The 12,562-nt window shown below is 37.0% G+C and overlaps 2 protein-coding genes across 5 annotated transcripts; both read left to right on the top strand.

Annotated features, from left to right (window-relative positions):
- Nucleotides 1-247: 247 nt before the first annotated feature.
- LOC113776285 (protein LAZ1 homolog 2) lies at nucleotides 248-3,776 on the top strand. Its single transcript, XM_027321411.1, has 8 exons — nucleotides 248-382; nucleotides 651-707; nucleotides 985-1,093; nucleotides 1,446-1,624; nucleotides 1,702-1,790; nucleotides 2,105-2,354; nucleotides 3,148-3,381; nucleotides 3,484-3,776. The coding sequence occupies exons 1-8, from the start codon at nucleotides 248-250 to the stop codon at nucleotides 3,652-3,654; spliced, it is 1,224 nt and encodes a 407-aa protein (XP_027177212.1). The 3' UTR covers nucleotides 3,655-3,776.
- A 1,130-nt stretch (nucleotides 3,777-4,906) lies between these two features.
- LOC113776454 (pentatricopeptide repeat-containing protein At1g71210, mitochondrial) lies at nucleotides 4,907-12,511 on the top strand. Of its 4 annotated transcripts, XM_027321620.1 has the most exons (5): nucleotides 4,907-7,810; nucleotides 8,965-9,016; nucleotides 9,811-9,959; nucleotides 10,042-10,255; nucleotides 10,397-10,673. In XM_027321620.1, exon 1 carries the CDS (start codon nucleotides 5,079-5,081, stop codon nucleotides 7,740-7,742), a length of 2,664 nt encoding a protein of 887 aa, XP_027177421.1. In that variant the 5' UTR covers nucleotides 4,907-5,078; the 3' UTR covers nucleotides 7,743-7,810; nucleotides 8,965-9,016; nucleotides 9,811-9,959; nucleotides 10,042-10,255; nucleotides 10,397-10,673. The 4 variants fall into 4 exon arrangements, with proteins under 4 accessions (XP_027177421.1, XP_027177422.1, XP_027177419.1 ...); XM_027321621.1 differs by lacking the exons at nucleotides 10,042-10,255; nucleotides 10,397-10,673 and adding an exon at nucleotides 12,458-12,511 and having other exon boundaries at nucleotides 9,811-9,967; XM_027321618.1 differs by having other exon boundaries at nucleotides 10,042-10,673.
- Nucleotides 12,512-12,562: the final 51 nt, after the last annotated feature.

The following is a 12,562-nucleotide window of genomic DNA, read 5'->3' as shown; positions in this document are numbered from 1 at the left end:
GGCAGAGGCATGCATAGCTTTGTTGTTGGATTAGGACCTAGTCAGTGGTCAGGGATGCTCATAGTCATTGGTACTTCTGATAATTTCATGGTCATCATGCAATTAACATTTCTCACTGTGTTTTCCGTTTGTGGATTTTTTTTTTTAAATTCTACATGTATGGTGGATTTCAAAATGAATCCAGGCCTCAGAACAAGTTTTAGAAAGTTGGCAGCAAAGAGATACATCTGGCAGAGTTGTAGTGTACATGTCACTCTCTCAAAGCTCATTCAGTTATCTCCACCATCCAGCCACCTTAATTGCAGGATGCTTTGGTTTGCTGGCTGTAGTGCTCTCCATTCTCTTGATTCTCCAACATCTTAGATCTTATACCAATCCAGCGGTTAGTTCTGCGAGAAGTTGGCTCATGCTTCTATAACAACTAGTACTACTACTTATGCAGCATTTTCCACGGAATGCTTTGATTCACATCCTGTTATTTGTCTGACTGTTTCCCTTCCACCTCTTATTATAGTCAAGAATATGCACGGGACTAATGTCTTGTTGGCTAAAGAGCAAAGAGAGTGCAATCTGAGTGAAGAAAAGACTAGAATTGATGTTCCGGAGTAGCCATTGTCCTCGTAAAATCTATATTTTCTTTTTCCTTGCAGGAGCAAAAGTGGATTGTAGCTGTTTTATTCATGGTTCCTGTTTATGCAACAGAGTCAGTAAGGATCTCTCTACCTTGGAGCGTTGCTTCTGTTCTGCACTTGTTACTTAGTCAGATCTTTGTTCAAATTTTAAGCCATATAGCCTTTTTACTGACATTTTGCTGCTCTTGATCTATCCAAGTCCAAAGTTAAAGAATCACTTTACTACCTTCCATTTGCTTGGTGAAGTGTCACTTATTATAACTGGAAATCATGACATAACGGGGCTTATGTTGAGAAGTAAATTTCATTTTATTGTCAAGTTTATGAATTTATTCTCTCCTATCTTTTCTAGATTTTATCACTGTGGAATCCAAGTTTCTCCCTGGCATGTGACATCCTAAGAAACTGCTATGAAGCATTTGCACTTTATTCTTTTGGGAGTTACTTGATTGCATGCCTTGGTAAGAGAAATTTTTAGCTTTTTCAAAATTAAGCATGAAGAATGGTGCAGATGATTGCATTCTGTCTTTCTAGCTTCCTGATCTAGACATCAAGAATTTAGTCTTATGGTATGAAGATTTTCTTTTTCTTTTTTTTAATCTATTTTGGAATTGCCAAGATAAAATCCCACATTAATTTTCTGTGCAGTCAAGAAATATGTCAACATATTAAGTTTCTCTAATACTCAGCTTTCTATATTATGCACCTTTTGTGAAGTTTTTGACAATGTACGCACTAAAAAGATTCATCTTCTCTAAAGTTTATCTCTGAAAAGCCACTCTGACAAATTACTTTCTCTATAACCTCTGGCAGGTGGTGAACAGAAAGTCATAGAACTGCTGGAAGATGAATCAAGACAAATGAAAGAGCCATTACTAGAAGGTGAGGAGAATCCTGAGTCAAAAGGAAGAAGAATTTGCAATTTCATCTTCCAGCCTTGTGTGCTTGGGAAGGACCTTCTTATAACAGAAAAATTTGGTCTAGTACAATATGTAAGTCAAAAAGAATAAATCTCCTGACTGTGTTGATTCTTGTCATTGTAAATCTAACATCCTCGCATAGTTTGCAGATGATTTTGAAGACTGTTTGTGCATTTTTAGCTCTTATCCTTGAGCTCTTTGGAGTGTATGGTGATGGGGAGTTTAAGTGGTACTACGGGTAGGTATCGTTTAATGGTGAGAATTTTCATTTTCATAACAGAAAGTTCGACCATCTCTATTTTATATTGTTTTATTAAATTCTAGAGCACAAAAAAATGTGATTCCTGGACCTGAAACATTATTACTTGCTATATTGTCGGAATCTTCAAAAACTTCTGCTGACAGTATCCTTAATATCAGTATTTTTAGTGCTTTCTTCAAGTTTAGGTTGCTTAAGAGAGTGGTGATTCATTAGCTCAATAGTTTATGCAGTGAGTTCAGATACTCACTTCAATGCAGTGGTTTTGGGATAGTCACTCAATGCTTCTGCAGGTACCCATATTTTGCAGTGGTTTTGAACTTCAGTCAGATGTGGGCATTGTATTGCCTTGTTCAGTTCTATAATGTAACTCATCAAAGACTTCAGGCAATAAAACCCCTTGCAAAATTCATTAGCTTCAAGGCAATTGTTTTTGCTACATGGTGGCAAGGAGTAGGTATTGCATTGTTGTGCTCTTTTGGTTTTCTGCCAAGGGAGGGGAAGTTTCAGACAGGGCTGCAAGATTTTTTGATCTGCATAGAAGTAAGCAAGTCGTCGCTTCACTTTGTATAAAAGCAATTTTCTTCTAGGAACCAAGTTAAGCAATTGCAACTTCTCTTTTGATATTTGTTATTTCTGAACGTTTGGGAAAACACCTAAAATGTCTGAAGACCTATAGCAGACTCCAGAAAGCGATTTTTGTGTATGAATGCTATAGAATGAGATAGCAGATTAGTAGAAAACATACCATTCATATGTTGTGTCGAAATGATGTTTGGCCACACTGCATGCTCAATAATGTCAGGTGCATACGCTATTAAAGAAGAAAGGGTGAAGTTTGTGGTACTAAGCATTGCTGCACCTGCTCTGTCACATAGATATGGCCATTGTCTTCTAAGTACTCCTGGAATATTTGTCAGGGAAAGCGAATTTATATCTTTGATCCGACTTTTAATTTAGTTTTATGATATTTTCCTAAATATAGGTATTGATTGGACTTTCTAGTATTTCTAACTATGAGTGTTTGAAAGCAAGTGGAGTCAACATTTATTATTTATTTGGCCATTTTTGTAACATATACCTAGAGAAACCTCATTGACTTGGATTACAGAAGATTGGCATATTTTTAGCTGTCAGATTTTTTAAACTTCTTCCTTTTATTCGTTTTTCCCTTCTGGGTTTTTTTTTTTTACATTTATTAACATGCTAAGTGAAGATAGTTTATCAATCATATAAAACTTGTCAGCTCTTTTTCATTCTGTCCCTGTATAAATACGCAAAAAAGACTTTCTCTGTTGCTTTCTTTATTGACATTCTTGATTTCTCATTTTAACAGATGGCCATTGCAGCTGTCTCTCACATGTTCGTTTTCTCAGCCAAGCCTTATCATTTTATTCCGGCTTCTGAGCACGGGAAAATTACCTCCCAGAAAACAGAAGCAGTGGTGAAGATAGAAGAAGACGGTGAAGTAAAACCAACTATTCTTGAAAAGACAGAAACCGAGGTAGAGGCTGCTGGAACAAGCGTAAAAGAAAGTGTCCAGGATATTGTTGTTGAAGGAGGTCAAAAGGCGAGAATCTTTACACTTGTCCATTTCCAATTCTAAACAAATCATGCAACAACCATTTCTTTCTCTGTTAAAATCTTGATTCTATTTTCACTCTACAAGCAGGTTGTCAAGGATGTCGTCTTGACCATAAACCAGGCAATCGAACCTGTAGAAAAGGGTGTGATTAAAATTCAGGAAACCTTCCACCACACATCAGTTTCATCCAATGACAACAAGGAAAAGCCAGAAGTAAAGGTTGAAGAACATGAGCAGAATGTCATGAGCGGCGGATAAGTATAAATTTGTAGTTCATAACCGCACTAACTGTGTATCCACCTTTTTATTTGTAAGTGTTCGACGTTTCAAAGTTCTTTTGTACAAAGCAGGGTGCCGAAATGAAGGAAAGCTTTTACTACTGTTTGTTATTACTCGCAGCAAGACAACAACAATTCCCTCCCATTTAAGGGAATGAAGGAAAGTGTGAGAGAATGTAAAAGTTAATCTGGCCTTTATCAAGTTGAATGCTATAACCCTTAATAAAATGGGAACTTTTTAATAAAATGTCAGAGAAAGTGTGGCTGCTGCTTAAATCGTTGGAATTTATGTCACTAAACCATTCGCATAGTAAGTAGATTGTCTGTCTCGTTGAGCTCACAAATTCAAACCATTGGCTTCTTATTCCTAGTATGAAGAGATGATCTTGAAGGGTTAAAGTTAAGATGAAAGTTAAGATGAAATGAAACAAAGCATTTGAAAACAAATTTAAGTAAAAGAGCTTTCTCAATCGAGAGTAGATTATACTTAATGCGCATCGTAAACAACACGATGATAATTGAAAAAATACATGATCGTAAACAACACGATGATGATTGAAAAAATACATGATGTAAGGTGTGAATTAAAAATCTAACCCCCTAACTTCAACTCGTTAAATAATATAATGAAATAACCTAATGAAATAAAAAGAAAAAAAATCATTCTCAACCATCAGCCAGACTATATAGTCTAGCTTAGGCTAATCTACGTTTTAAAAAAAAAAAAAAGAGTTTAGGCTAATGTACCATATAGTTTTACCAAACTCTAATACTTGATTACTCCACTTGCGAGAATAAGCTCAAAATCAAGCTAATTTTTTTAATGGTACTACAGGATATGTTTTTAATATCATCTAAAGTTTGAGTATCATTTTGTACTTTTTAATTTTCAAATTTATCCTAAATGACAAGGGTAAATTCATCCCAATTCAATGAAAAAAACTTCCCCACAATTACCAGCGAACTATTAATTGCACAGACATTAGGGTGTGCCTCAAGTGCTAGTATCTAATTAAGCAAAGCTGAAATTTCAAGGTCAAACTCAAATCAAGTAGAAAAGAGTTCCATATAGCAGAGCCAAGTTTAGGCTGAAATTGGGAGGCAAAACTCAAATCAAGATTCAAGAAGAAAAGAGTTTAATGATGTAGAACTGGATTTACAACTTTGCCCCCAGCGTCGTCCCCATCGAGCGGGAGCTTCGGCTTCCCAGTCCCCTCCTCCGTTTCAAGAAGCCGCTTTCTACAATGTGGCCGCCACTATTTTCAAAACCAAATCCATAATCGTGGCCAGTCCCCGCCACCCCTTCCTCCTTCCGCCACCATGATTACTGCTATCGTAAATCCAATCCCTCCATTATTTCTCTCCAACTTATAAGAAAGTAAAGCGTCCAAAACTTGGGTAATTATGCTAACCGTTCGATACGCTCGCCAAACCAGGTCCTCCTATCTCTACCCTCTTCCCCTCTACTTATTATACTCCACTTCCTCCGCCGCCGCCTCCAAACTACAAGCCCACCAAGCTATCCTACCAACTTCACCATCTTCATCCCCAACGTCGCCAGTTTCCTCCTTTTCCCGCGCCGAAGTACATCAAGCGAGTGATGTCTTATTGCCATTCAAAGAATGGTTTTTGTCCCGGAAAATCCCATTACTGGATCGAATCTTCGAGATTTTGCGGATGGACGATAACGCCGCCGCTGAGGCTTCCCTCTGCCGTTTGAACCTCAGGTTATCGGAGTCCTTAGTTCTCGATGTATTGAATTATGGCAAATCCGACAGGGATTTGCTTTCTTGTCTGAAATTTTTTGATTGGTCTGGGCGGCAGGTCGGTTTTGAGCACACTCGGGCGACTTTTCACGCGATTTTTACCATTCTTTCCAAGGCTAAGCTAATGTCTTTGATGCTAGAATTTTTAGGGAACTATAAGAAGCAAAAATATGTTCAACAAGGGCGGTTTTATAGTACTTTAGTGATTGGGTACTCAGTTGCGGGCAAACCTGAGATTGCACTCCAACTGTTGGGTAAAATTCGCTTTCAAGGAATTGACTTGGACGATTTCTCTTACCATGTTTTGTTGAATTCTTTGGTTGAACATGGCTATTTTGATGTTGTGGATGTGGTTGCCGATCAAATCAGACTTCGTGGATATGTGAATGGTATCACGCATTCCATATTGGTGAAGAGTTTTTGCAAGCAGAAGGATTTGGATAGGGCCGAGAAGTATTTAAGGCAGTTGATGACGGAGGATGTGAATGGGAAGGTAGCGTTAAATGGGATTCTTGTGGCCACATTTGTGGATGCTTTGTGTAAGAATAAAGAGTTTGAGAGGGCTGGTATGTTGGTGGAGGAGCTGAAAAAATTGGGTAGTGTTCCATTGCAGCCTGCCTATGGTGTGTGGATTAGGGACCTTGTTCAAGCTGGGAAGTTAGATGGGGCATTGGAGTTGAAGGCTAAGATGGAAACTCATGAGTATGTCCCGGATATATTTCGGTACAACAGTTTGGTGTCTAGACTGTTGAGGCAGAATAGACTGGAGGAGGTGTTTGACTTGTTGATAGAGATGAAAGAGCAGAACATAATACCTGACGGGTTTACTATGAATGCTACATTGTGTTTTTTTTGTAAGGCAGGGATGTTGGATGTTGCAATGGGGTTGTATGATTCGAGGGCAGAGTTTGGTCTTTCCGTGAATAGCATGGCTTACAACTATCTTGTAAACAGTCTCTTTGAGGATGTGACTATTGATGACGCCTATCAGGTACTAAAAGATGCAATTGAACAAGGTTATTTCCCTGGTAAAAAGACTTTTTCTATCATTACTGACGCTCTCTGCAGAGAGAAGAAGCTTAATAAGATGATGGAGTTGGTTCTTGTTGCTCTTGAGAAGAATTTTGTGCTTAGCGAATCGATCTATGACAAGTTCATATCCGCTTTGTGTAGGTCCAACAAATTGGAGGATGGTTACTTGTTACATGGGCAGCTCAACAGATTAAACAGGGTACCTAGCAGGATCACTTATTTTAACTTGATTAGAGGCTTTTACCAGTCTGGTAGGGGGGATATTGCTGCTAATCTACTAATAGAGATGCAAGAAAAGGGTCACATGCCAAACAGGAAATTATTTAGAGCTGTTATTTGCCATTTATGTCAGATGGATGATCCAGAGAAGCAGTTCTTCAGATTGTTGGAAATGCAACTCTCTCGCTATGAACCTACCTGCAATTTTTACAATTCCTTCATTGATGGAGCTGGGCATGCTGGAAAATATCATTTGGCTAGACATGTTTATAAAATGATGGAGAGAAGTGGTATTATACCAAATATGAGGTCTGACTTATTAATGTTGCAAAGTTATCTAAAAAGTGACAAGATCTCTGATGCTTTAAATTTCTTCCGAGATTTGTTGAAGAGAACGAAGATTGGGAAAAAGCTATGGCACACGATGATTGTTGGTCTTTGCAGAGCCTGTAGGCCAGACTATGCCCTGGAGATCTTCTGGGAGATGAGGGGAAACCAATTGAGACCAAGTATTGAATGCTATGAAGAACTTGTAAAGTTGCTTTGTGCTCGTAAAGAGTATTATGCGGCTTTAGAAGTTATTGATGATTTGTCAAAAATTGGTCGCCCAATGTCATCATTTATAGGGAATGTACTACTTTTACATTCTTGTAGCTCTCGTGAACTCTTCAATGCTTGGTATAATTCACGAAATCTGCAAAATTTGACAACTCATAGTATGGCAATTGGCAAGCTAATTGATGCCTGTTCTGATTCTATTGGAGGGGACCAAGACATTAATGCTATGGAAGAACTGATCCGACAATGCTTTCCTCTTGACTTGTATACATACAATATGTTGTTGAGAAGGATAAGCTTAAGCCAGATAAATCTTGCCTATGAATACCTTAACCAGTTACGCAAAAAGGGGCATGAGCCAAATCGATGGAGTTACGATATAGTAGTGCGTGGTCTTCTGAAATTTGGTCGGATTGCAGAGGCTAGAAAAATTATGGAAGTGATGTATCGTAAAGGATTTGATCTCACTGAGCGAACAAGGCTATGTGTGTAGCACATACTAAGAAGCTCTCCATGGAGGACAGCAAAGTATTGATAAGTTGTAGAACCATTTTTGAGCTTGTGAGTTCTTATTTACTTCCTTGGAACAAATATTTCATTTGTTGTACGCTACCCTTCAAAATTTTTCTGCTAGCAGGAAATGAGGAAAAGCCTGATAGTTTAAATTTTTAAAAACTGCTGGAAAATCGTGTTAAAATTCACTTCTTGTTGTATTCCATCTCACAAGTTAAGGACAATTAACTGCAAATTTGAATTCAATTTCTGCAGTTGATATTCTTCGGTAATGATACAAGTCGCTCTTTTCCATCTTTTCTGCTAAGATCTTATTTGAGTTCTAGGTTGTAGACATGTGAGAGAGAGAGAGAGAGAGAGACTCAGAAAAGTGGTAAAACAAAATTAGTGGTACCTTTAATTGAAAGTTTTTCCTTTTGTGAAATGGAATAAGAAGCCTTATCAAGTTGTGGTTATCAATGTGAATGGTGCCTTCTATGGCAAACTGTGTAAATACTAGATACCAGCATACTGGAAAGAAGAAAAAGCTCATATCACGACACAGCCTATATTTGGAGGAAAAAAACTTCTAGTAAACAACAGAAATTGCACATGGGTATATCAATTTTGGCTTCAGAAAAAATGAACTAATCCTGCAGTTTAAGAAGAACTAATCAAGATCTTATTTTCTGGAGCAGAACAGTTCAGTGAAAATTAATCTAGAATTGTGGAGTGATATTTAATAGCTGCTTTAAGACTTTAGAAGCAAGGTGGGCACGTGGGACTGAGAATGAAGGTACAAATGTTGGCATACACAGAATAGTTGATTACCTAGTATCACAATGTGTCTAAAATAGTTTATTTAACGAGAATCATACTTGAAATCTAAATGTGATTGCCATTCAAACCATACCTAATTCTTGGAACTTCAGGCTTCAATATTTTTGAATTATAGTTTCTCCTTTCAGCTCTATATATATTTTTACTGTTTTGAACTGAATTTCATGCTCTTCATGTACTTACTCTGAACCCCATTAGAAATACAAGGACAAGAATTGTCCTCATGATCAGTGCATTTTACTGTTGCTAGTTGGGGTAAGGCTTTCTTGAGTTTCGTCCTTAATATCATGTTAGGTTTCAGTTATAAATGAGTGGTTCACTTATTTTTGTCACTCGTTCTGATGTATCATGTAATTTATCTTTCTTTTCCTGATTTTCTGCAGGGAGACATTTCTTTTCCTACTCAGGATTTGCTTTCTGTTACAGAGGCCTGAGGTAACTTGTCAAAAAGACTTCAGTTAAAGAAAACTTGTGAATTTTATTAGGTTACGACATTGAGAGACATTGTAAAGCTGTTCATTTAGAGGTCTAACAGGGGGGCACATTGGAAAGGACAGTGCATTGGGATTAGAACCTCTGAGCACTATGTCTAGTTAGAATTCTCCTTTCTAAGTACTTTTAAACTTCTCAAGTATTTCTGAATCTTGCAGTGCATAAGGAGGTTGCTGATTGTAGGTGGCCTTAGATAAGATAATTGAGTAACAAGTGTATCTGTGGTTTATAGAGGGGAGGAAGGAAGGTTTTGTTTTCTTTTTGTTTTTTTGTGTTTTTGTTTTTGTTGGGGAGGGGGGGGGGGGTGTGTTTTGTGTGTTTGACATCATTTTGTTAATATTACTACTGCATTGTCCTGTTTGCTACAAAAGCCTCGAGCAAAACTTCATGATGGTTTAGCAGCTCCTGCCCGGTCTCAAATCAAACTTAGTACTTCATGTGCTACTTGTTATCTGAAGTCCTTTGGATTTGACAAAGCTGGTACAAAAAACCTACTACTGTGGCTAGTACCTTTTCTGACATCATGAAGAATGGAATTTAGTTATTACATTGAAATGTGAAGGTTTGTAAAGGAATTCATATTAGACTTAATTTGTATTAATTTTGATAAAGTAAAATTGATAAATGTCCCGAGTGACTGAGGCATCAAAATAAATGGAACTATGACACTGTATCTTGCTCTTCAAATTTGTGCGTTCAATAAGACTATGATCAATATGTTTTTCTTGTTTTAACAGGGTGTTATTGCTGCTAATGGGCACATTTTTCTTTGTCCTCACCAAAATCATCCCATTTCCAGCTGATGGAAAATTAAAGTAAAAGCTGCTGGCCTTGAATAGATGAAAGGAGATTTGCCTCTGAAGCTTAGTAAAAATTCTTGAAGCAGGTCAGAAAGTAAGAACTGATCTCTTTATCTATCGGTATATGTATGTATATATGTACATGTAACCTGGGTGTGATACTTCTAGGAAAGGGCAACAATGTCGTCTCGTCATAAAGTAGACAGTGAATCCTGGAAGAAGGAAAGATGTGGGGAACTTCTAGGAATTTTCTGTGTTTTGATCATGTCACAAGAAGTGGGATTTTACATCTTAAATCTTTTAAGTAGATGAGCAGAAGGCTTGGAACTGGTGCATGATCTTGGAGATTCAAAGCCTTGCTAGGAGCTGAAACTAAGACAAGGTCAGAATTGAATTAGCTACTCTGACATTCATCTTTTTGAGAGAAGATTATAGAGTGGGGGCAAATATATGGACCTGTTTACTGCTCTGATAACCCTCTTTAACTCACCTGAAGTACGGCATTTTCTGTTCCTGATCTCAGATAGCGGTTTGCTAATCCTTAGAATCTTCTTTAGATGGAGCTATTTAAGTGAAGAATTTGAGGATCAAAGTGCCGGTGCTTATTCAGGATAGTCTTTGATACGGTAATGATCTGCAGCCAATGAGATGTTGCTGATATTGAAGGCCTGGTTTGACCATATAAAGAGGGATGAGGTGAGAAGAAACAAGGAATAAAAAGATGTAAGAGAGGACTAGCATTGTGATTGAACCTAATATTTTAATGAAATATGGAAGTTTGGTTAAATTTGTTGATGAAATGAGACATAGTGGTTACTTTATAATCGATAAAACATCTTTTTTTATTAAAGCTTTCTTTTGATAGTAATTGTTAAGTAGTTGAAGTATACTGATCTTGTTATCTTAAGGGCATTTGCCCTTTGTGTTCTTGAAGGCCATGCTATTGCTGCTTCCCAAGTTATTTGTCATGATTTGAATCTCATTCCTGATAGTTTCAGCACCCAATCCTCCTTTTCCTCTGTATTCAGAAAAGAAATAGTGAATTTTACTATTCTTTTTTTTTCCCAACCTTATCCTTTTTTTTTAATTTTTTTTTCAGCATGAAAAAAGTGGGATTTAAGAAGCGAGAAATGGGAAAGGAGATTTGAACCTAGAACCTTTAGGTCGTGAGACCTCAACTTTGCGTTAAATTATGGCCTCTTTTGTAATAAATTTTACTATTCAATAACAACGTTCTAAAAAAAGTATTTTATAATATAAAGTATTTTTATTTTTCACTTTGAGGTATTCCAACCTTTCCATCAATATGGACAAGCGAATTATTCAGAGAACACAAGTAGCAGTTGTTTGAAAAGAGTTAAGATGAATGGCAGCTATATTGTTATTACTTCTTGAACCTAAGATTTCTTACACAGAAAAAGACAAATGGTTGGGGGAAGGGAAGATGGAGAGGGATGGGATAATGAATAGATAATGTACTAAATTTTTTGAGGGAAATATGACTCTGTACTGTTGCAAAGCAAACCACTGAATTTACAGGGAAGGAAACCTTTGCAAATATCAAATTTCGGGAATAAATTCAGCCCTTTAAGTTTTGTAATTTGTTATCCACAATTAGCAGCTTAGTGATTTGGTGTATTTATAAATCTTTAGATCTCTTATTCTGTTGCATGATTTGTGCCTGTTTTTTTGCCATTAATGCATATTTAATAACATGAAATTTTGAAGTTTTTTAAAAAAAAAGTGATTGATGTGCACTCAAACGTGCTAATAAATTGAGGGAATTTTTTTTAAAAAAATGATAATAAATTAGTGACTAATACACATTTAGCGCACAGTTTAGAACTGCGGTATAACAAGCGGCTGAATTGGGAACGCATCAAGTTGGAGGTGTCTACTAAAACTTTTAAAAGAAAAATATTCTTATCAATTTAAATTGGGCAGATCGCATCGGGTCCAAGCTGGTATAGCTCCATATCCAAACCCTCGACGTGTTGCACTGGCAACCAAGCCCGACCCGCAAATATACATTTTTCACTCCTATCATCTGAACGAGTTCTTAGGGGTAACTGCTTTGCAAAAATACGCTGCCAACATCCTCTAAATGTTCAGCTCGAAAGTCAGCCGCTTTGTTATATTCACGGAATACATTAATTATTGTCAAAGAAAGGCAAAAGCATTTGTATCTTTGATTGCATTTGAAGGCTCCTCCTCTAGGGACATATATATGTACTCGTTCTTGACATTGCAATAGCTGCACTGGAATCCGATCTCATATCTTATTCTTCGCCAAATGAAGACCATCTCTAATTGCTGCAAGCTTATGGAACAAAATATCTCGACTTTGTACTGCCACCATTACCAATGATGCGATGCTCCTTGGAAGATTTGAATCCTGAACCTACTGATATATCATATATGAATATTGCATTTTGCCAGAAAGTAGAAAAATATAGATAATCGAAAAAATGCATTTTTTTTTTTAGATATACAAATTGACAGATTTGAGTAACTAAATTGGTTGCTCCCATTTTTGCCATTCGAAAGATAACTCCAAAAAGATTGATTACATTTATGCATGCAGGTGTCTCTGGCATTGTTACAACAAAGTCAGTAGTGTGTTTGCAAGATACAGGGGGCTAACACAGGTCAACACAAACGAAAAACATACAACTGTATTACCAACAGT

Source organism: Coffea eugenioides, chromosome 6, assembly GCF_003713205.1.
Source record: "Coffea eugenioides isolate CCC68of chromosome 6, Ceug_1.0, whole genome shotgun sequence".
NCBI lineage: Eukaryota > Viridiplantae > Streptophyta > Magnoliopsida > Gentianales > Rubiaceae > Coffea > Coffea eugenioides.
The sequence above is the reverse complement of the archived record's forward strand: the minus strand, read 5'-3'. Positions and strand labels throughout refer to the sequence as shown.

Excerpts from the sequence above, each read along its gene's own strand:
- LOC113776285 (XM_027321411.1), top strand. The coding sequence starts at position 248 with ATGTCACTCTCTCAAAGCTCATTCAGTTATCTCCACCATCCAGCCACC. Across the intron at positions 383-650 it reads GATCTTATACCAATCCAGCG|GAGCAAAAGTGGATTGTAGC; the intron begins GTTAGTTCTGCG and ends TTTTCCTTGCAG. Across the intron at positions 1,791-2,104 it reads GAGTTTAAGTGGTACTACGG|GTACCCATATTTTGCAGTGG; the intron begins GTAGGTATCGTT and ends ATGCTTCTGCAG.
- LOC113776454 (XM_027321621.1), top strand. The coding sequence starts at position 5,079 with ATGCTAACCGTTCGATACGCTCGCCAAACCAGGTCCTCCTATCTCTAC.